Source organism: Lygodium microphyllum, chromosome 26 (genome assembly GCF_053477565.2).
Source record: "Lygodium microphyllum isolate KBCC chromosome 26, Lygodium_microphyllum_v1.1.10, whole genome shotgun sequence".
NCBI lineage: Eukaryota > Viridiplantae > Streptophyta > Polypodiopsida > Schizaeales > Lygodiaceae > Lygodium > Lygodium microphyllum.
In genome coordinates, this window is record NC_141160.1 from 92088043 (window position 1) to 92112968 (window position 24926).

General features: G+C 39.4%; 1 protein-coding gene across 1 annotated transcript in view; it reads right to left on the reverse strand.

Moving 5' to 3' along the window:
- The window catches only part of LOC148013539 (developmentally-regulated G protein 2), a 117731-nt gene extending 93076 nt beyond the window's left edge, over window positions 1-24655 (reverse strand). Inside the window, exons 1-5 of the mRNA XM_087667550.1 lie at window positions 24521-24655; window positions 24335-24436; window positions 24092-24159; window positions 23929-24005; window positions 23647-23827 (exon numbers count right to left, since the gene is read on the reverse strand). Of these exons, the coding sequence (XP_087523676.1) occupies window positions 23647-23827; window positions 23929-24005; window positions 24092-24159; window positions 24335-24404 (396 nt within the window). The 5' untranslated portion in view covers window positions 24405-24436; window positions 24521-24655. The remainder of the gene's footprint in view (window positions 1-23646; window positions 23828-23928; window positions 24006-24091; window positions 24160-24334; window positions 24437-24520) is intronic.
- Between the last annotated feature and the right edge of the window lie 271 nt (window positions 24656-24926).

Consider the following 24926-nt stretch of genomic DNA (forward strand, 5'->3'; position numbering starts at 1 on the left):
AAGGAACGCCGTTTGATGGGAGAAATGATTCTCCAAGTTAGGTGGAACACATATTCGTGCAACAAGTTGCAACGTCGCATGGCTTTGTGTTTAAATCACAAGATAGATTTGCCACTCCTTAAAACAAGGTTGGCAGGTTCCAGTGCAAGTCTAATTTGCAAGAGGATGAGTAGACATCCTGCTACATCACCTTTTCTTGGGCTGATTTGCCAAGTTAAGGGAAGTTATATATTGCCTAGCAACCAATTGAACAATCAAGTTACGACAACAAGGTTGCCCAGGATTTACTGTCTTAATTTAAGAAACCTAAGGTGTTAGTTAATTTGGGTTAATAGGGTATAGACCCTAACCCAAGGATAAAAGGGTACACAAACAACGAGACCCTTGGGATCTTGCCAAGTCGCAATTGACCCCGGATCGAATGCTGGATGCATTGGGAGAGAAGGAAATTATACCTTAGCAGTTGGTCAAACAAACGACCACTGGATTGATTGTGTTTGTACAGTTTAGGAGCATTGTTTGTATTGCTTTGCTCAAAGAACTAAAGATGGAAAAATAAAAAATGCTTCAGGTTGAAGGCCTGGAGGGAGAGGCAGCATCAGTTACCCCCGACTATCTGCCTAACCCTATCCAAGGGGGAAGGGGGTTGTTAGCCGCGCCGGGTACGTAGACCGAACCCGCCGCAAGAGGTCTCTCTGTGGGTGCTACTTGAAACAGGAGGACGCTTGGGTGCCAGGGGGACTCTGGCCGTAAATCCCTTGCCTCCAGGTCCTGCATAAGAGGCCGACGTGACTCGGGATTGGATCTCGAGGCCCGCATACTAGTCTATGGGCGGAAACTTGGATTAGTAATCCCTGAGGATTACTGGATTGCCTTCAGGCGAATTATGGAATAGCCTTCAGGCTGGATTATATGATATATTCCAAAGACTGATAAATAAGATCAATTGTTGAAAAGGAACTTGCTTGACAATGTTTTTCCATGTCAGTGCTAAGATTACGTGAAGGAACCAGTGAATAATTTGCTAATTAAGAAAGTTGTTTTTGCGTGTCAAACTAAATGTTGTAGGTAATTAGACAACTAAAGAAACCCTGAGGAAAGTGCGCTGGATGTGACCATGGGTCTGTCCTATGGAAGGGTGGTCCTGGTTGGCCGGGAACTTTTCTCGAAGGAAATTGACAGCAAGGAACGATGACCTAGATTTCTAGGAAGCTAAAAACCCAATTTATGTTGTTTTAGGGGAACGGAATGGGACTATGCCTTAAGGGCAGAGAGGTCGAGCTATGCATCCCTCTCGTTTCCCTCTCTTCTTGAACCAAGTGCAGCATGAATCCACTTCGACCCTAACATTTTTGCGTAAAGTAGTTCGCCTGGATTCGACGCTAGCTATCGTTGTAGGAATTTGACGACTAGAGAAACCCTGATTCAGGTCAGTCCTAAGTGGGAATTGCCGGAATGCTTCTGCTTCGTAGCAGGTTCGAGAAGACCTAGATCCAAACCCAGTGACATTCCGTGTAAGTGCCGAGCGGCGCTTTTTGGACTCTCTTCCCGATGGGCTGCCAAGACGTGTCCGACAAGTGAATAGGTGTACACGTTACATTGTAACAAGTTACACTTGTTAGATTCTAGGTGAATTTTTGTGTCAGTTTTTCCCTAGTACCATTATTGGCCATTGAGTGTCAATGGTGACACTAGGGCCTAGGCATTAATTAATGGATTAATGCTTGTCCAAGGGTCAATTAATGCATGGGACCACTTTGGGTTGCAAATGGCCTAGCCAATTAATTTTTGGATGGGCAAGGTTAATTTTATGGGCATGGATTAAGGGCTGAATTAATTTTCAGAATTAATTATTCTTAAAATTAACTAAATGGCTGGAAATCGCTGAAAATGGATTAAGAAAGCTGCCACTTGGCAAAACTTTCCCATGCAAGTGGGGGAAAGGCTAAATAGGGCTGAAGGGAGAGGGAAATCTCGTTTTTTCATTTTAGAGCTGTTGGAAAGAGGTATTGGACTATTGCTGCCAGCTTTTGGGGCCATTTCCCAACCATTGGAGACCATTTTGGTGATGGAGATTGCATATTCTTGACCTTGGGAAGCTGACAATTGCTGCTGATGCACTTTCTCTTGAAGATCAGTCTCTGATGCTCCTATTGTTGTCGGTGCATCCGTTTGCGGCTGGTACAACAGGGCAATAGCTGATTTTGATCAGTTCTTCGTGACAAATCTCAGAATTTTCTCTATCTACAACATTCTCTCATCTCCTTCAGCCTATGCTCAGCCATTCTCAGCAATTCTTAGCCATTCGGAGGAGATCTCGACCATTTTTGGTGGGCTGATCTGTAATTTCTATAGTAAACCCTAATCTACAGCAAAAATTAGGGTTTAGCAACCACCCTGGGATCTGTGCCAGAGATTGAAGGCTCAAGGGATTGAAATCAGCAACTGATAATTGAATATTATCAAGGGATTTCAGGAGCCAGCCCATCCCAAATTGATTTGGGGCAGCATTTGGCCAGCCAAGGGTCAAATTGGAAAAGAAGTCCTGGGTGAATCAAGGGGCAAATGACCCAAAAGGCTTGCTAGTCATTTATGACAGCAAGAGCAATTAGTTAGCAGGAGGAGATTGAAGAATCTCGAGTTGTACTCCTTTCAATTGAATGAAAGCTAAATAAACACCACAAGGGGCGCCAATTTTGGGGCCAACAATGTGTCTACTATCCAAGAATGTTATGGTAAAGTGTTTATTTCATTTTATATGCATTTATTTATTGCTGTAATTAACTCTTAAATCAGGTTATCCCCACCCATTCCAAGAAGGAAGACTAGTTTCACCCCCAAATGGTTGTCTTCTACACCAAATTACTATTCCCTAATCAGAAAATGAAGCAATAGCTCTCTCTCTCTCTCTCTCTCTCTCTCCTACGCTATAAACTAACTAAATGGCTGAGACCCAAGCCCCAAAAACGTTTTCTCAATTTGCATGGGCATTTTTGCCAAGTGGCAACCTTCTAAACCATTTTTCAACATTATCCAGTCATTAAATTAATTTTCAAAATTAAATAATCTTGAATATTAATTTTAGGTCTTCTAATCCTAGCGAAAATTAAATGTGCCCATTCATAATTAAATTGGCAAGGCCGTTTGTAACCTGGAGTGGTCCCCAACCTCTGTTGGCCCTTAGATTGGCATTAATTAATTAATTAATTAATGCTAATTCGTAGTGTCACCATTGACACTTATTGGCCAAACAATTATCCTAGAGTCAAAACTAACACCAAATGACCGCCAAAACCTAATTGACATAACTTATCACAAATTTTGCCTTTCACACCCATTGCATCCTCAATATCCTTAGCCTGCTACCATGACATAACTACCATGTGCATCACATGCTAAACAACTTTGCACATTTGATTAGTAACTTAATCAAATGTTATCAGCGAGATTAAAGCATCTCAAAATTTTACGTCCCCGTGACAATATCCCTCAATCTTGCCACTTCACTAAGCTATAATTTATCACCTTACACTCTCCTGCCCACACCCCTTCAAGGAGTTTCCACCCAACTAGAGAAGGTGCCACCTTGCTGCCCTAGACGTGCCTACCAACAAGGCCCTTGAAGAAATAACAAGCAAAACGCAAAAAAATAAAAAACAAAAAAACACAAACAAACACAATCTAATGAATATTCAATGTCATGACGATGTAAAATTTTATTGCTTTGCTTACCACTTGATTAGAAATTAATAAAATGTGCTAAGGTGACTCGCACATGTGAGGTACAAGTTAATTATTTCACTATGTGGGATCCAAGTCCCCAAGATATCAATTGGTATGAAGGACAAAAGTTATAACAAGTTATATCTAATAGATACTAGGTGGTACTTCGTTTCAAATAGACCAATTTATTGGCCACTAATATCAATGGTGACAATAGAGACTAGGGATTAGTTAATAAATTAATGCCAATCTAAGGGTCAATAACTGCTCATAGATACGTGGAAAACAAATTGGTCTTAAATTAATTTTCAGTATTAAGATTCAAAAATTTAATTTATAAGCTAGATATTGCTTGAAAATGGGATAAGAAGGCTGCCACTTGGCAAAACTTGCCCATACAAATGAGAGAAACGTTTTTGGGGATACGTGAAATTCTATTCCTAGCATTATAAGAGAGAATAAGTTTGAAGAGCAAGGAGATGCTAACATCAGCAGCCACCAAGGACCATTTCTACAGCAGCAAGTGGCAGCAATTTGGAGCCCTCCAAGAGTAGGTGACAATAGCCCAAGGTCCTTTGGGTACAAGTGGTAGCATGCAGAAGGGAACAGCAATCAATCTAGTGGTTCTAAACTATATGTGATAGCTTTCATGGCTATTTGAGCATGGCAACAACAATTTCTCAGCATTTCTCATGATGAAACTCTGAAATTTCTCTCTTTCCAACATTCTCTCTCATCCTGCAACCATCTCTCAAGTTGTCTCAACAAAATCCAACCATTTGAATCATCAGAGGTGGAGATATTGGGAAATCTCTCCTGTAATCTCTAATTTACAACAAAAATTAGGGTTTAACAGCCACCTTGATATGCGTGCTCAAAATTAAGAATCTAGGACTTGAATTCTAAAATTGAGGAATTTCAAGGAGATTCGACAGATCGGCCAACCAATATCAGATTTGGGGTTGAATTTGTCTTTCAAGAAGCAAGGTAAAGGCCAATCCCTATTGGTTTGGAGGCTTGCTCGTCAATTTCAACAGTAAGTGACACTTTGATTAGAAGAGGAGATTAGAAAATCTCAATTGTACTCCATCCAATTACAAAAAAGTTAAAGAAATACTTCAAGGGGCACAAGTTTTGGGGCCAATAGGTTATTGTTCATTGTTTAAGATTAAAGTGGTAACATTTACAATTTTAGTTTATGTGAATTTTACGTTGTTTGTAATTATTGTTAAATCACGTCATTACCACCCTCTCCGAGGAGGGAGGCTGGTTTCAAGGTTCCTTTGCCAAGATACCATCAATTCCCTCCAATTGGTGGGCCCACGGCACCTGATTGAAGGTCAGAAGCATTGCTTTAGTTCTGAAATTGTATTCAGCTGAGCAATTACAACAAAGAATGTCTTCAGATAGTGAGATGGGATCGAGTAGTGACGGTGCATCTCTTTCTGATAATTCCTAAAATGTTCACAAAAATGCAATGCCTAATCTTAGAGAAGGCATGCAGCATGGGCAACAAACTAAGAATGAGAAAATTGAACAAAATGTGGGTCTTTCTAGGTCTCTTGAGGCTGATGACCAGCAAGAGAGAGAAGAATTTGATGATCAGTTTAGAGATCAGCTCAGAACAGCACTTGAACTATTTATGCACTTGGTAAATGATCCCTAGTTCGTGCGCTTTTTGTACCCCTTAGAAGAGGGTAGCAAAGACAAAAAGAGAAAATCGTCTTCAAGAGCTTCAAGATAACAAGATGCACTGAAGAAAAAGCCAATACAACAACATGATGTTCCAAATGTGGGTAGTGAGCATAAGCAAATGATGCTAGTGGGGCAATTGATACATATGCAAGGCCAACTTAGAAGTGCCAATCCAATGATTTTTGGACAATAGGACATGCATGCAATGATGGGGTAGCTAGGTTACTTTGGTGGTGGAACTAGTTTCCATGCTATAGTGGGTCATGGACCACATACGGGGATGTATGGCACAACTCCTTATGGTATGCAACAACCAAAGTGTGGTGTGCAAGGCCCAATGTATTCGGATATGGCTAGTAATATGCATAACCCCATGTATAGCAATGTTGGCATGATGTTGAGGCAAAAAGTGGCAAGTTTCGCAATGCATACATGCAGCCCATTGTATTTGGGACTCATGGTATTAATATTGGCCATGCAAATGCTCCATATAGTGTTGGTCATGAGGAAAAATGCAGCTAGTAATACTTGCATGAGGGAAATGCAGCTAGTAATACATGCAATGTATGGGAATATGTATCTTCCTATGGTTGGTAGTATGCGACTTCCCATGCACAATCACATTGCAATGGTCCAAAGTATGCAAACAAAATATTCCTAATGCATCTGGTGCTCCTAGTATATCAACTACACATGAGGGGCTAGTCAACTAGATGCGATGTTGCATATTAGTTAAGTTGGAATTGCAGCAATGTGAAAGTATAAAGCATCGCAATGCTCAAGAGGGAAAAAGGCCTAGAACCTAGTGGAGGTTTCACAACAAGTAAAGTTAGAGGTCAAGTTTCCATCTGCTTCTAGGTAAAGTTTTAGTATTCTTTCACCTATGATGGATACAATGGATGGAGGAGGATGACATGGCAGATCATCCTCAGTGATGCACTTACTTTCCCGATTTTGAGTTGGAGCTGATTTGGGATCGAGCTCTTTTAGGCTCAGCAGAGCATAGAGGGTCTAGAGTATTACCTGATGCTTAAGGGGAAGATTGCACCTCCACTCCCCTGGTGATGGACAACTCAGTTATGTAGTGGATCTTGGATGTACTTGGTTTACATCTAGGATAGTATATGCTGACACTATTTCTACCATTGGGATCACTATTCAATGTACTATTGATTGCAAGTTGGTACGCAGATGTGTATGGTTTGCACCTAGGCTTTTAAACTATACATTTGCAAGGTTATTGACATGTAAGGAATACATGGAATGTATATTTTGATGTGATGTACATTTGGAAGGCATGTATAGGATACGTGGATGGTATGCAATGTATATTTGCAAGCGATACAAGAGAAGTACAATTGTATAAGTTACATGTGGTTTGCATTTGATCTATGCCTTACATGAGTATCATGTAGTACATCAATGCGATAAGGCACTAGTTATGCTTAGCTTATACATTATAATGCCTTGGTGGTCAGAACACTGTTGGGTTTTGGTGTGTGGATGTATCCCTTATGGTTATGATAGTGGTTATGATTCATGTGCGTGGATTGTAACTAGTTTGAGTGACTGGAATTTGACATGTAGAGGGTATGAGCATGGTTAAGCAATAGGTACACATGTTGTTTGACTATGATGCTAGCATGTATTTCCAATAGTGCCATCGGATCCCTTGGCACATTCCAGTGCAACGAGGACGATTACAAGGATTTCAAGAGGACAGTCTGTCACAAGGTCGTGAAATTTTATCGTCTTGCTTACCATTTGATTAATGTGACTCACACATGTGAGGTGCAAGTTAATTATTTTATTGTGTGGATCCCAAGACCTTGAGATATCAATTGGTGCCAAAGGCAAAAGTTGTAATAAGTTATGTCTAACAAGTACTCGGTGATACTTGGTATCGGATTTTAGTCTAGACCAATTTATTGGCCACTATTGTCAATTGTAACATTAGAGACTAAGCATTATTTAATTAATTAATGTCAATCTAAGGGTCAATAACTACTTAAGGATACTTGGAAGACGAATTGACCTAGCCAATTTAGTTATTAACTGATGGAATTATTTTTTTGAACACTAGAATAATTATTAAATTAATTTTTAAAATTAATATTTCGAAAATTAATTTAATAAACTAGATAATACTAGAAAATGGAATTAGAAGGTTGGTCCCTGTTGGTTACGAATCACATCAATAGCATCTCCTTGCTATTAAATGGCTGGAATAAACTTCCACCAGCCCCCAAAAATGTTTTTTTCACTTGTGCAGGCAAGTTTTGCCAAGTGGCAGCCTTCTAATTCCATTTTCTACAATGAGTGACAGCAATTTGGAACCCTCCAAGAACAACTGACAGCAGCCTGAGGTACTTCTAGTGCAAGTGACAGCATACAAGAGAGGGCGGCAATCTTTCTGGTTATCCTAAGCTATATGTTACAGCTATCATGGCTGTTTGAATAGGGCAACAACAATTTTTCAACATTTCTTGCGATAAGACTCTGAAATTTCTCTCTCTACAGCATTTTCTCTCATCCACTAGTCATCTCTTAAGTTATCTCAGCGAAATCCGGCCATCTGAGTCATTAGAGGTGGAGATATTGAAAAATCTCTATTGTAAACCCTAATTTACAATAGAGATCACGGTTTGACAACCACCTCCAGATGCAAGCTCAAAATTGAGGGCCTAGGACTTAAATTCCAACAACTAAAATTGAGAAATTTCAGGGAGATTAAAGAGGCTAACCAACCAATATCAGATTTGGGGCTGGAGAGTGAAGGCCAATCCCCGAGCAAACCAAGAGGCAAATTGGTTTGGAGGCTTGTTGGTCAATTTAGACAACAAGTGACACTTGGATTAATGGAGAAGGTTAGAGGATCTCAATTGTACTCCATCCATTTGCACAAAGTGATCTACATCACATTTCAGAGCTGGCCAGTAAAAGAAAGTCTCAACTACTTTCACTATAGTATCAATGCCACGATGCCCTCTACATACGGAGGTGCATGACTTTCAATCATAACCTTGGCCCTTAGCTACTTTGTAACACAAAATCGACTATGCATCACAAGAAAGCCCTCTCTAAGAGTATAGTGCTCATGGTACTAACCATTTGATCATCGATCATAGACTCTAGCAAAGTCCTCATCCTCTGGATATTGTGTCTTCATCTCATCTAAATAATGATAATATGCTATAGATATTGTTGAAACTTGTAACAATGCATCGGCCACAACATTCTTTTTACCCTCCACGTGCACTATCTAAAAGTGAAACATGGATAAAAAGTTGGCCCATCGCATATGCTTCTCAAAGAGCTTAGTTTGAGCGAGGCAATTTCTCAAAGTTTGATGATCTGTTTGTACAACAAAATCAGCCCCTGGCAAATAGTGTTTCCAAGTGAAAAGGGCATGAATTACAGCGAGCAACTCTTTCTCATTAACCTGCAATTTTTTCTCAACACCCTATAAAATTCTACTCTCATAAGCCACAACATGGCCTTCTTGCATTAGAACCGCACCAATGTTGTTCCCACATGCATCATACTAAACAAAAAAAGCTTTTCAAAGATCTGGCAAGATCAACACTAGATCCAAAGTAAGCTTTTCTTTCAGCTTATTAAATGCTGCAATTTCCTTAACGACCCATGTAAATGGAACAATGGAACTCCCTTCTTCTACAATGCATGAAGGGGTGAAGCAATCAACAAAGTGACGTGTGAATCTTCTATAATACCAACACACCCCCAAAAAGCTGCATACATCATGCAAGGTTCACAAATGAGGCTAGCTATGTATTGCTTCCACTTTTGACGGATCCATTCTAACATCATTTTTTGCATACCAGCTAGAACTGTTAGAAACGTTTAGAAACGTGTTTCATAAGTTTGTTTCAAGAGGGGGTAAAATAAGAAACATGGGTTTTTTTATGTAGGGATTTTTAATAGTTTTGACTAGGAAAAGAGGTTCTAAACCTCTATGGAACTCTCTCTTAAACAAAGAATGGCCAATAAAGCTCAAGTGATAATACATAAGAGTCAATTGAGAATAATATGTTACATATCCATAATCCATTATTGACTTGTCACTTATGTCAAAGTTAGTCTTTGGGCGAGCTATACCATGGTTTGGAGCTCAAACATTATGATTCATATATATCATACAAAGAAAATTAAAATAAACATGTAAATAGCCTATCTACAATATGGACTAAGTCAAGTTGCAACATTATGATTCTCATTTCAAAACAAACTGACAAAATGTCAAAATCAAGAACAAAGCATAATATATCATAAATAACTCATAAACGTTTTTTACTCTCAAAAACACTTATTACTTCAAGAAATGTTTCGTAAGTTTCAAACTAAAAGAAATGTGTTTCTTTGCTCCTATGATTTGTTGAGACGATATGCCTTAAGAAGTGAATCTCTAACATGAAAAATTCACTATTTTTGCATAAATAACCAGCTTGTGTTTTCTAAGTTCCTTAAACAAAATAGTCAAATGCATCCAATGTTCTTCCACATTCTTTGAAAAGACTATGATGTCATCAAAGAATGTGCCAATAAAAGACCTGTAGGCTCAAAAAATTTGATCCATCATGTGACTAAACATCGTAGGTGCTTTTGTAAGCCCAAATGGCAAGACCAAGAACTCATATATTCCAAAAGTGGTCCTGAAAGCTGTCTTGTGCACATCTTTTGGCCCTATACATATCTCATGATACCCACTTTTAAGGTCTATTCTGCTATAGATTGTACTTTCCTCTAACCAATGAAGAATATCATCAATCCTTGGTATAGGAAATCTATTTTAAATGGTGTTTTTGTTCAAGGTGCGGTAATCAATACACATTTGCCATGAACAATCCTTTTTTTGCACAAGAAGTAGCTGTGAGCAAAAGGGTGATGAACTAGGCCAAATCAAACCTTTTTCCAATAGCTCATTACACTGATTCATTATTTGTTGTTGTTGGCCAGCACTCATTGTATAGGGTGGTCTGTTTGGAGACATAGTACCAAGCACAAGGTCAATAGAATGATCATCAGGCCTTTCAGGTGGTAATTCTCCAAGTAGGGAGTCACAAAAACAATCTTGGAATTCTTTCAAGAATTCTATCGGCTCATTATTCAACATGGAAACATTGAGCTTAGCATCATCTTTACTAACATCTTTAACAAAAACTAAGTATGCAGAAAGATGATTTTTCATTATTGAAGATATTGTTGAAGCTGACACAAGAGGAATAGACTCTCCCTTCAACTTCACATTAAGAACATGTTGCCTTTCTTTATGAATGAGAGCGATTTTCCTATTATATACATCAATCATTGCATGCACTCTATGACATCATGGAATACCCAATAAGACATCGCAGCCCTCCAATGGCATAATGTGAAAATCCTCACTATCCACATATGACTGCCAATGAATTTGGAGTTTTTCAATAATAGGGGTGATTGGCTCTGCGTGTCCAAGACAAGCCAAACTAGCCTCACCCATGGGACCCATCTCATCATCTCTAATGCCCAACTTGGCTACCAAATCTAGGGAAATGAAGTTGGCTCGAGCTCTTGCATCAAAGAAAACTAAAGCATGTCGATCCCTCATTAAGCCCCATGCATGGCATGGGCTTTAAAGCATCCATGTTTGGTTGCTCACCAACAAGATCGATACCGATCTGACAGAAGTTTTATATTTCTTGCCTTTCTAATCCTTATTGTCATCTACATGGTTTTTGGACGTTTTCAATTGTTATATGCCACTCTTGTTCACAAACAAGTATTTGTATACATCATACAATGTCTTTCTTTCAGCAGCTTTCTTAGCACTAGCAAATGACCTTTTGCCTTGTCTACCTTTTTGAAAGAATGACTTTGACAAATTTTCGGAATGTTGACCCTTTTTTAAGGATTTAAACTTGCTGCACAAAAACTTAGTCTTGATGCCCTTATTTTCAACATTGTCCTTTGAAGCATCTTTGCTGCCCTTAAATCCTATGACATGTCCTTTCACCAATGCATAATCTATATTTGCATTTTCAATCGATTGTGCCATGCTGGTCACTTTTGTCTTGGTACAATAGTCACGAATTTCTTTGGGTAGACCACAGCAATAGGTCTCTATTTGCTCAAACATCATGACCTCACCAAAAGAACTAACTGACAACAAAGTTAGCCAAAATTTGTTTGTATATTTTTCCAAATCAACACAATGAATTGCATCCAATTTGTGCCAAGCTATTGTCACATCCACTTAAAAGTATTTGTGAGCCATTCAAGAGAAAACCTATTTGAATTGCACCCAAGTTGCTAGTGCCTTGCCTTGCATTAAAAGGATTGTCCAACACTGAAGTGCATTTCCTTTTTAAAAAGTGGCCGCCTTGTGCACTTTTGAAGGCTCGAATAAATTGCCCCTAGAGTAGACTGCATCAAATTGTTGAACGAAAGTCAAAGCCTTCAATCTATCCTCCATACCATTAAAGGTTTCAAATTTGACCATTGCCCCACCTTCTTTGTAGTCTTTAACTTTACTCGAAGGTGTCAAGTTATCATACATGAGTGGCTGCAAAAATAATGGTCCCAGTGACGCCATTGCTACATTTGCATTTGACATATGCCCAATAGTGCCTCCCAATTGACCAAACATTCTAGTTTGCATACTTGGCTGCATACCAATGTTACCATTCATGCGAGTATGCATTTGGGGCTGCATTGCCCCATGATAGTTCCTCTTAACACCTAACATAGGTGGCCGAAAACCAACTGCATTTTGCATGCCTACATTGGCAAGTGCAGTGGCATCTGTAGATTGAAACATTGATCCACCCCCAAAATAACCTAGATTCATAGATGGTGGAGGAATTGTTTGCTGTCCATGAGGAATAATATGTTGCACATTATTCCCTAATGGATGATCATGCTACTGAACTAGAGTTCCCTATACATTCGACATTACAACTACTAGTATATGCTATACCTTTGGCTGAAAAGTTTGCCCATGAGCCTCACTTGGTTAAATTACTGAAATATGCTCGAAATTGGTTACAAATGTCTATATTTCAACAATTTCTCATGATACAACCAACCAAGCATGCACAATAGCCTTGACACCTTCACTCTTGGCCTCCAACTAGTTGTAGAGTGTTCAAATCTACGAATGAACTCTTCAGCTTACCAAACCCTAAAAATGACAGCAAGCATTTGAATCCAATTTCGTGGAGCATTTGTTGAGATAACTCGCCTGCATAATCTCCATGCAATCCCACACTATTCCTCTCATAAACAAGGAGGGTTTCTCACAATGAAGCTGTGAGAATGTCGCTTTCTTCACGACAAAATTGCCCAAAAAGTGCACTAGGCTTGAGATCTTGAAAAGGAAAGGATCTCAGTCCATAGTGCTGTCATAACCTGTTTTTCTCATATTTAGCTCAAAAATACACACCTTATTGTATATGGAGTTACGAGGCTGCCCAAGGAAATCCTCATGCCAAGAGGAGAAAAATTGGCTACTATCCACACTCCATCTATGCTGTAAGATCATTCCATCCCTGAAATTTGCATTTTTTTGTAGCAAGAAAAAGAAAAGTGATTGTCTCCAAACTTATGTTCATTCAAATGAGAGAGAAAAAGACCCAAATAGCAAAGATAAGCTTTTCAAATTAGTAACCAGCTACTCCTTAATCATATCATGTTTTTTTACTAAGGGCTAATAAATGACTTAGTCATTAATCATAAGTAAGCTCCTGCCACCAAGTGGTGATACTTTTTGTAGTTGCTCTCCTTATTTATTTATGTAAATATTTTATTTTTCTTTTCTTTAGTTGTTGTTGCTTTTTACCCCCAAAGTTCTCTTGGATTAAGACGGGATCTTTGCATGGCTAGAAGAGACAGCCATTGGGACAAATTGGACCAATGGTTTGTCTGAGCCTTAGAACCAATTCCATATAGAATGGGCACTGAAGAATAGAATGCAAGTGGTTTGGGACTGTGTGCTTAGCCATTGAAGAGGGTGCAAGACAATGAGCCTAGCCAAGACAGAAGATGCACATGTGAGAATGCTCATGGAATAAAAGTCACCGTAACTGAGCCACATTACACTTTTTGATGTGGTTGCAATGATAAAAGTTGCTCACAACAACTTGAGAAATGCAGGGGTCACTATCCCTAAAATTTAGGGAGTTACTATTTTTGGGCCCCAGAATCTGTTCGCATCATTATCTTCGTTTTTTCATGAGGATTAAATCTTTGGTCTGTGCCGGGTCAAATTTTGCACCGATCATGGAGAATTTTAGACCGGAAGGTTTAAATGAGAAAATTGTTAGATGTATGCCATGTGGCACAAATTCCCAAAAGAAAAAGAGAGAGAGCATTTTAAAAAAACGTAATAGGCATGAGGGGCAAATCTGAGAGTAAACTTTTAAGGAGCTGAGGGCAGATTGTTGTAAGTTCATCAACTATGGAGAGTATTTCTTCGTCTCTGACTCATGTACGAAGATAGAGCTTGCTCCCTCTGGTCAACTCTCTCTCTATTCTCAAAAGAAAATGATCTGCATGATGGGCTGATTCCATCAAAAGTACAGTTCTCTGTTTTCTTTGCACTTCCGCTAAGGCAAAAACCTCACTGTCTAGGTTCAGAAGCAACTATTGGCTTCTCCAATGGAGAAACTAAAGAAAGTGATGACCATGCCACACAGGAACAGGGTTTTTCAGCTCTGATTTAGTGCTGTTTGTGGGACTGTTTTATTGTTGGAATGATGCCAGGGTAAAAGGGATGTTGTTCTGGATTTGTTGGATAGTAAGAATAGTAAATACAAAGTTCTGCAGACTACAATTCTGCACATGAATCATTGAGTTATGGTCACAGAAAACGCTTTCCTAAAAGGGATGTTGTTCTGGTCATGTTGTACTGTCCTTATGCAGTTGGGATCTACTCTGAAAATATGAAAACCAACTCTTCACTGACCAAGTATTAATTAAAGGAACTACCGCTTTATGTGAGACATAGACCGATTGCATGGTTTCATTGCCGAGATTTGAATTCTTTTCTGTAAGAATTTAAGCTCGAACACTTTTGGGTGAAAAGGCCATACACACAAGTTTTACAAAGATTATAGGACTATAGAGAGATGGCAAACATAGACAAAGACAAAGGAAAACTTTCCAATGAAGAAGAGAGTTTTTCTTCTACTCATTGACACCGAAGAGAGAGTATTGGTGCACAAGTGCCAACACCTTCTAGAACCGACATTGAACCACAAGATGAGGAGCAAGAACAAGAGGACTTGTTTATGGCACAACTCCTCAGTATGGTTGGCTCTTTCCACCGCTTGTAAAGAATCCTCGGATGCAAAAAATTTTGAAGTCACATAATGAGGATTCTTACGCTAAGTCATCACATCATACCATGGAGTGCTCAAAAAGGCAAAACTCTAATGTGCGTGAGCATGTGGAAAAGACACCAAACATGGAGACAGGTCCAGTGCAACAAGAAGCACAAGCACAGGATCAGGGAGTGAATGGTCAAGGCAGTTATGCACAAGTGGCATAGCAGACTATTCCTCCTTAGTTTGCTACTTATCCTAGTTACTTTGGTGGTGGGTCAGTTTTTCAAGCAATGACTGGATTACCTACTAGTTATCAGGGATACTTGCCTAGAGGGCCACCAGGAATGATGCCTATTGAGGCAATGAACCCACTTTATGCTAATATCAGTCTACAGCCTGGTTATCAGACTTTGCAGAATCCTTATTTGATGCCTAGAGTACAAAATGCAGCTACTGGTTTTTTTCAGCCTTGTGGGCATATGGCAGCTAAGACAGGTGAAATGAATGTTGATGATGCGTCTTAGGGACTCCCCTTTTTACAGCCACCTGTCTATGACAACCTGACACCAAAAAGTGCAAAGCCTAAGACTATAAAGAGGGTGGTCAGGCATTAAAGTTTGAAACCTTCAGTGGTATGCAAGATAAGCTGAAAGCTTTGACATTTATACAGCAATTTGAAGCAACTTACACTGGAGGGAATTTTACTGAAACTTCTAAGGTACGGAAGGCTGCAACTTTTTTGAAAGGTAATGCTTTGCAGTGGTGGAACATATTGTTGATGCAAGGATATGCACCTGCCACTTGGGTCCATTTTAAATAGTTGTTTGCAGCCTCATGGTTAACTAACACGTTTGAAGTAGATGTCATGACTACATGGCATAAATTGGACGCAAAAAATTATGCAGATTTAAAAGAGTAAAAATAAGAAATTTTGGGAAGCACTTTTGCCCATGAGTTCTTACAGAATAGTGCCCTGTCAGAACAAATTGAAAAGTATTGTTGCGGTTTGCTCAAAGCCATCAGGGATTATTGTACCAAGACTAGGGTTACAAATATGGTACAGTTAATTGAAAATGCTGGTGTGGCAAATGCATTGTTGAAAGGAAAAGCTAACAGCTTTAAAGGCACTGAAAAGAAGGATTCTCAGTTTAAGCAGGATCCTAGCAAGAAGAAGAAGCAAGTCTTTTTGAAAGAAAAGATTTCCGCAGCAACCTCAGACTTCTTTTAAACAGGGCAAAGGACAGAAGAGGCCACTTTTTGGCAAATCATTTGAAGAAAGAAAGGCTTTAATGATGGCAAGGAAATGCTTTATATGTGAACAAAAAGGCCATATTGCTTCTAGGTGCCCACAGCAATCTTCTAAAGATGCGGAGGATAAAGATGCACCAAGTAAAAAGAAGCCTAGCATTGGCTTAGTGCCTGATATGGTGGGAGATCAATCAGTTGATGATGCTACAAAATTGTGCAGAGCTTGGGGAAAGATCAAAGATTCCACAATGCTTATTTTCTTTGATCCTGGAGCTCGTGCAAACTTTATCTCACCGGCATTGGCAACTAAGCTAGGAATACGTCTCGAGGAAATGGGACCAGTTGGATGGGCTGATTTGGCATGCCCTAAACCTGTCACCCCCATTCTTAGCAAACTCTGTATGCACATTCAGAGCTATGTGGACACAGAGGAGTTTCATATTATGCCTTTAGAGGGCTGTGATGTTCTGTTGGGTATTCCATGGTGCCACAGGAAGCATGCTCTTGGATACTTACAATAGAACGATTATTCTTATACATAGGGACAAGACTCATGTGTTAGATGTGAAGCTTAAAGGAGAGTCTATCCCAATTGTTTCTGCTTCTGCAATTACTTCTGTGATGAAAAATCATATTTCTGCGTACTTGGTTTTTGCAAAGCAAGTTAATGAAGTTGACAGTAATGTGTCTATACTAGATGAAAGTAAAAGAGCTTTCTTAGATAAATTCAATGACTGTTTCTCACATTCGTTACCAGGAGAGTTACCCCCTCAGAGGCTTGAAGATCATATCATAGATCTTATTTCAAGGACTAGTCTGCCCAATAGGCCACCGTATAGGGTCGGTGCAGCGTAGAAGAAAGAAATTCTGGCACAGGTTAATGAGCTTTTAGAGAAGGGACTAATTCAGCCCAGTAGTTCTCTATTTTGTTCACCTGTGTTGCTAGTTTAGAAAGAGGACGGCTCTTGGCGAATGTGTATTGACTACAAAGCCTTGAATAAGAACATGATCAAGACTAGGTTTTCGATTCCGAGGATAGATGACATTCTTGATCGATTACAGGGAGCATGAATGTTTAGCACGATAGATTTGAAAAGTGGGTACCATCAAATCAGAATCAAGCCAGAGGATATCCACAAGACTGCTTTTAGAACAACATTTGGTCTCTATGAATTTTTAGTCATGGCATTTGGATTGACCAATACTCCTGCTACATTTAACAGGGTGATGGATAGAATTTTCCGTCCTTATCGAAGTTTCGTTGGCACATTCTTTGATGATATGATTATCTTTTCAAAGAATGAAGAAGAGCATAGAAAACACTTAGTTGCAGTCTTTAATGAGCTTAAGCATAACAGATTGCTCATTAATGGCAAGAAGAGTGAATTCTTTTTGGAAGAGATTCACTTCCTTGAGCACATAGTTTCTAAAGATGGTGTGAAGATGGATCTTGCAAAGATAGAAACAATTGTCTCTTGGCCAAACTTGAAAACCGTTCATGATATCCACAGTTTCCTTGGCCTATGCTCTTACTACATAAGATTTGTAAGACAATTTGCAGAGATTGCTTCTCCTTTACATGCTCTTGAAAAGAAGGATGTCAAATGGCAATGGACTGACAAAGAGAAATCAGCATTTAGATGTTTGAAGGGGAAAATGACTACAGATCCAGTACTTACTTTGCCAGATCTGTCTAAGCCATTCATAGTGCAGTGTGATGCATGTGGAAACAGAATTGGTGTTGTATTAATGCAGAATGGCCGAGTTGTAGCATACGAGAGTAGAGTACTTTCTATCGTTGAAAGGACTTACCAAATTTATGAGAAAGAGTTATTGGTTGTGATCCATGCAGTCTCTAGTTGGAAGCACTATTTGCTTGGTGCTGATTTTGTAGTGCAAACGGATCATCAAACACTTACATACTTTCTCACACATGCTAAATTGTCAGAGAAACGCATGCATTGGGTAAATTCCCTAGCTATGTTTCATTTTCAGATAGTGCATGTGGAAGGCAAGAAGAATGTAGTTGCAGATGCTTTATCTCGCAAACCACAGGCGTCAATTGTTTCAATTTCTTATCACCATGAATTGGATGATATGAAAAAGCAGTATGCTGATGACAAAGATTTCTCTGAAATCTATGTACAGTTGATCAATGGCCAACATCATGATCATTATGTGTTCAAAGAAGGTTTTATCATGATGCATGGAAGACTATGCTTTACAAAACAGCTAAGGCCAAAAGTTTTATTAGAAAGTCATGCTCCACCGTATGCAGGACATCGTGGTATAGTTGCTACAGTCAAAGCGGTAGAGACTTTCTTCTATTGGCCAACCTTGAGATCTAATGTTGATGCATATATCAGATCTTGCCTTGTATGTCAAAAGGTCAAATTTGATAGACAAAAGGCACCAGGGTTATTGCAACCACTGCCTATTCCAAAAAGGCCATGCGAAAGGCCATGGGAAAGTATTGCCATGGATTTCATTTTTGATCTTCCAAGAACTTCTTCAGGGAATGATGGAATCTGGACTATCATTTGCAGATTCGGCAAACAGGCACATTTCATTCCTATGAGGAAAAAGGTTAAGTCAAAACACATAGAAAAGATATTTATGCATGATATCTTCAAGTACCATGGAATGCCACTGTCAATTGTCGGTGATAGAGACCCAAGAATGACTAGCTTATTTTGGAAAGCATTGTTTGAAAACATGGGCACTACGCTGAAATTTTCATCTTCTTTCCATCCACAAACTGATGGACAGTTGGAAGAAGCAAATTCGACTGTTTTAGATCTATAATGTTATGTTTCAAATCATAAGACTTCTTGGCAACACTACTTGCCATTGGTTGAGTATGCATACAATAATACAGTGCACTCATCTACTAGCAAAGCACCTTTTGAGATTGCCTTCCATTTTGCAGACAAAAGATAACATTTTTGAAGCAAATCGTTATGTAAAAGATTGGGAAGAAGCATATAAAAAGGTCAAGTATGCCTTAGAAAAGTCACAAGCTAAATAGAAAAGAAATGTTGATAGTCATTGTCAGGAACTCTTGTTCAAAAAGGATGAGTGGGTCTTATTGCGTTTTGAAAATGCACGTTTGAGAAAACAGAAGGGCAAGGAACGTTTCTTTCCAAAGCTGAGTATGCGTTACTATGGCCCTTTTCAAGTCTTAGAGAAGATCTATAATGTGGCATATAGGCTGAAATCGCTAGAGAATTGGAAAATTCATAATGCATTCCATGTGAGCCTATTGAGGCCTTTTATTGGTGAAGTACCAAAAGATATGGTTCAAGAGGAACAGCCTGAAGTAGAGGAATTAGATGAGATTCTAGTTCCTAAGCAGATCCTAGCACATAAGGATAGGAAAGTGAAAGGTAAGAGTTATAAGAAGATTTTTGGTGAAGTTCAAGAACTATTCACCAATGGATGCCAAATGGATGGAAGAGGCTAAATTGGAAAATTCGCCTCAGTTATTGCAACTTTACCGAGAAGCTTTCTTGCTGGAACCTACAGTGACTTAGAATGCTTTTTGAAGCAATGTACATTCTCTATTGTACAATTGAATACTGCATCTCATTGAATGATGCACAATGTATGGTTTACACTTAGCATTAATATGTGTATCATTGAATAAAATCCCAGTGCTTTGAAGTTGTATTTGTTACACTTCAGTTGAACGATTATATATGTTGTGATACTAATAGTTCGGGGATACGTCCTATCGCTCTATGTTGCATCTGGAAACATGTATATCAGAAAGGCTCCTAGTAATCATAGTTGGATACAGGATGTGATCCTCCACCTATGTGAGACTTGAACTTGCAATGACACAAATGGTACTGGGGAAACTCCTATCATCGCCCCGTGTCATCTATTAGCAAGTGATACATGCAATGGCACTGATAACATGGAGAATCTTGTTATCATCCTGTGTCATCCGTTAGCATGTGTGGCATGCAATCGAGGTCGCTTGCTTCTTTCAAGAGGGGGGTATGTCACAAGGTGGTGATACTTTTTGCAGTTGCTTTTTTTATTTATTTATATAAATATTTTATTTTTCTTTTATTTAGTTGCTATTGCTTTTTACCCCCAGAGTTCTCTTGGATTAAGCAGGGATCTTTGCATGGCCAAAAGAGATAGCCATTGGGACAAATTGGACTAATGGTTTATCTGAGCCTTAGGACCGGTTCCATATTGAATGGGCACTGAATAATAGAATGCCAGTGGTTTGGGGCTGTGTGCTTAGCCATTGAAGAGAGTGCAGGACAATGAGCCTGGCCAAGACAAAAGATGCACATCTAAGAATGCTTATGGAATAAAAGTCACCGTAACTGAGCCACATTACACTTTTTGATGGGGTTGCAATGATAAAAGTTGCTCACAACAACTCGAGGAATGCAAGGATCACCATCCCTAAAATTTAGGGAGCTACTATTTTTGGACCCCAGAATCTGTTCGCGTCATTATCTTCGTTTTTGCATGAGGATTAATTCTTTGGTCTGTGCCGGGTCAAATTTTGCACCGATCATGGAAAATTTTAGACCGGAAGGTTTAAATGAGAAATTTGTTAAATATATGCCATGTGGCACAAATTCCTAAAAGAAAGAGAAGAGAGCATTTAAAAAAAACGTAATAGGCATAAGGGGCAAATCTAAGAGTAAACTTTTGAGGAGCTAAGGGCAGATTGTTGCAAGTTCATCAGCTATGGAGAGTACTTCTTCTCTAACTCATGTACGAAGATAGAGCTTGGTCCCTCTGGTCAACTCTCTCTCTATTCTCAAAAGAAATGATCTGCATGATAAGCTGATTCCATCAAAAGTATAGTTCTCTGTTTTCTTTGCACTTCCGCTAAGGCAAGAGCCTCACTGTCTAGGTTCAGGAGCAGCTATTGGCTTCTCCAATGCAGAAACTAAAGAAAGTGATGACCATGCCACACAGGAACAGGGTTTTTGAGCTCTGATTTAGTGTTGTTTGTGGGACTGTTTTATTGTTGGAATGATGCCAAGGTAAAAGGGATGTTGTTCTGGATATGCTGGATAGTAAGAATAGTAAATACAGAGTTCTGCAGACTGCAATTGTGCACATGAATTATTGAGTTATGGTCACAGAAAATGCTTTCCTAAAAGGGATGTTGTTCTGGATATACTGGACAGTAAGAACAGTGAATACAGAGTTCTGCAGACTGCCATTCTGCACATGAATCATTGAGTTATGGTCACAGAAAATGCTTTCCTAAAAGGGATGTTGTTCTGGTCATGTTGTATTGTCCTTGTGGAGCTAGGATCTACTTAGAAAAGATGAAAACCAACTATTCATAGACTAGGTATTAATTGAAGGAACTGCCGCTTTATGTGAGTCATAGACCGGTTGCAACTGCTCATTGGGCAAAAATTTAACTCAAGGCCTACTTAATAACCTAAGTGCCCTAAGAGTTACTTACTAGGCCAAACTTTCAATGTAAGTCGGTTCTAAGGTGCAAACTTTTAATTTAATGAAAGTTTCATGTTGCACATTATTCTTTTAGCCTTAACCATATACTACATGGTCTACACACTTATACACCGCATGCCCCAGTGTCAAATCCTTCATTGTTGATGCAATGGTAAACATGCCAAGAGCTAGAGATATCAAAATTAAAGTTCATCGTAATTAAAAGTATTCCTGAAGTTTAATTAGATCATTAGGTTCATAAGTTCATTTCTCATTCTAGTGACAAAAGGTAATGAGTACAAAAGATTAACTCAACCACCTGTATATTTTCTCCCTTCTTTTGCTGCATTTTTTCCTTCTCAAGGTCATTTTGAAGTAGGTGAACCATCTTCATCTTCATTCAATGCATCTCATGGACAAAAGAAACCAAAATCATTTCCACCAACTACATCAACCAATCCATTTGTATCTCCAACCCATCCCTCCTCTATTTCCGTTGCACCTTCCTTTCCATCTCCATTAAGTGCACATCATATGTTTTCTCACATCACATCAGGGGGTCCTTTATCCTTAGGCACAGCCTTTAGGATCTCATGTTTTTCTCAATTGGGTGGTGTACCCCTGCTGGAGGCTAGTCCTCTATTCCACACACTTTCAGCTTTGTCACAGTCTAGGAAATACACCCAACCATTATTGAGTGTGGATCAGTTGGTTCCACAGTTTACCTCCATGGCATTACCTAGTGGGCCTTCTAGTCATTTTTTTGTGCCCCAGTTCAATATGTAGACAAAGCTTATGTGTCTCAATGCCTCCACCTCTATCCGCACCCTATGGAAACATTGCCATTCAAAGTGCCTTTGCATCAATCAGTACCCATTGGACACTTCAAGCCTATTTCTCCCTACCCACCTCCTCCTCTTCCTCCTACTTATCCCACTCCACCATCTGCTCCTCATCCTCATTATTCATCTTATCCCCCCTTATCAAACACCTCACAGTTTTTCTTCCTCATCAACAAACATGCCTTTACGAACAAGACTCGTTTCAATAGGTTGGTCCAATCTAATGAGACATGTTATTTGCTCCTAGAACCTACGGGATATTGTGCAAGGGTTGGAACCCTAACCCAACCCCGCAATTGTTTCATACGAGGTCCTCAACTCATGGAAGGCTGCAAATGTCCCCATTATTGTCAAGATGATACAAGGCTTATTGCCTAAGTTTCATTCGCAACTTCAGCATTTTGATTTAGCATCAGAGCATTGGTACACTTAATCGATCACTATGCAGCTCCGAATAAAACCCATGTCATAAATCTTGACCGCGAGCTTCAAAGCTTTAAAATTGCTAACCACGATAACTTGAAAGTCAAGTTGGCTGAGTATCAGCAACTTCTTGCCAAGTTCTCTCCCGCAGGGGCTCCTAAGTCCTCAAACAATCAAGTCAATTTGCTCCTTCGCAAGCTGTCGCAAAAATGCACATTGCATTGAGATGTACCTATTCTTATGGGCCGATTTACGGTTCTAGTTTATATTTGCACGGATACACTAATTCTAATAGGGCAAGCAATCCTAACAACCAACATTTCCATGGCGGCTACATCTTTACCTTGACCATGCCTTCCATCCCTTGGGCCAACCATGGTAGAGTGTATAATTCTCAAGTTCAATCTTTAGACATTTGAGTAGACATAGTAAGTTAGCCCACGGCAAATGCCTATTTCTTTGGTTTAGGGCCCATCCTGATCTATATTCTCTATTTGAGAATGGCCTAAAAAGGTTGAAAGGAATATAGACGCATGTGAAAGAAGACTCATAGCCCTGTAGGGAATCTTGAAATAACCCAGGTTCCAAAGTGCAATGTGTTCTAGAATACTAAGGTTGCACTACTCAAACTCTACAACATTTAAAATCAACTCCATTCTGCCCTGCTTATTGATCTCTTTAATTGCAATTTTGAAGTTTCACATTAACTCCATATACATACTTATATAATCATTGGATACTTCTCACATTAAGATTAGATCCTGCAAAAATATGCAAGAAATAGACATGTCTAGGACTCCAGATATCTGGTAGAAACTTAATAGCTGATATGCTGATGGACTGTGACTATTAATCACAAAATATTTAGGAACATTAACAGCTCCTTAGAGACATGAAAAGTCTCATAGCATGCAAAACAAACAAAGACACTGCCAAAAAGGGGAACCCACCTGTCGTCCTCGTCCCTTGCCTTCAGAAGCTCCTTCTATAATACCAGGAAGATCTAGAAGCTGAATTTTAGCATCATTGTAATGGATGATGCCAGGAATGCATGTCAGTGTTGTGAATTCATAAGATGCTGCCTCAGAGTGTGTTCCAGTCAAAAGAGTCAATAGTGTGGATTTACCAACGCTGCAAAATGAAACAGTAGGTACTATATTCAACATCAATAATGTGGTGGAGCAAGATGTATATGTCTTGACAGAATTGAACCTTGAGTGAATCAAATGCACCTTGGAAATCCAATAAGCGCCACTCGACCATGACCAAATTTTGTAACTTCAAAACCGTCTCCAGCCCCACTTGAACCCTGTTCCAGAGTGATACTCCAAACGAATTAGTACCTCTCTTTACAAAGATTATAGCCAAAAATGAAGAATGGAAACACTATCGAACCTTGGGAGGCTCCAATAGCTGAGTTCTGAGTTTGGCAAGCTTAGCCTTTAGCTGACCCAAATGATACTCTGCACAGATGGGCATTCGTTAGACCTCGAAAAGACACACATTTGCGACAGACAGCAAAAACCATCACAAAAACCGATATGCAAGGCATTCGATTAAGGACGAATGAAGACTTATCGAGTAGAACCGGAAACTTGAGAATTGAGCATCGGTTAGTTCTACAAGCAAAAACAGAACCTGTTGCTTTATTTTTCTGAGTTCGAGCCATTTCGGCCTCAATCTCTTTGATTTTCTCGATGATCCCCATTTTAGCGAGAAAGAGGAGGTCTTGGTCAGGTCCTACTCAGAATCCGATAGAGCATTGGTGAGCGAAGGAAACCGAGCTTGAGCAGATAAGGCACAGAGAGACACGAACGTGAGCACCTGGACCAAAAGAAAGAACTCGACGCAAAGGAGCAAGCCGCAGTGCGTGGAGAGGAGGACACAGATTGTGTCTCTCTCCTCCTTAATGCGCCCCCTAATTACGATGATTTCTTGAATTTATCCCATTCGGATTTCGGTAACATATATGAACTTTTAATCGTTCCGATTACACTACCGAACGTGTGGGCTTTGGTCACAATATCGATTCATCAACGACCGTCTCAGAGCGCACGTGTGACGTGAGCATTGCCCTTGGTTCTTATTTTGGAGTGCTCGTCAATGTTTTTTCAAAAAGATACATGTTTTGTGATATTACTATCCCGTGTTCACTAAGAATCGAGGTTTAATGTACAGTGAATTGTAACAAATTTTTAAGAACTTTCAAATTTGAAAGAAGAAGGTTTAA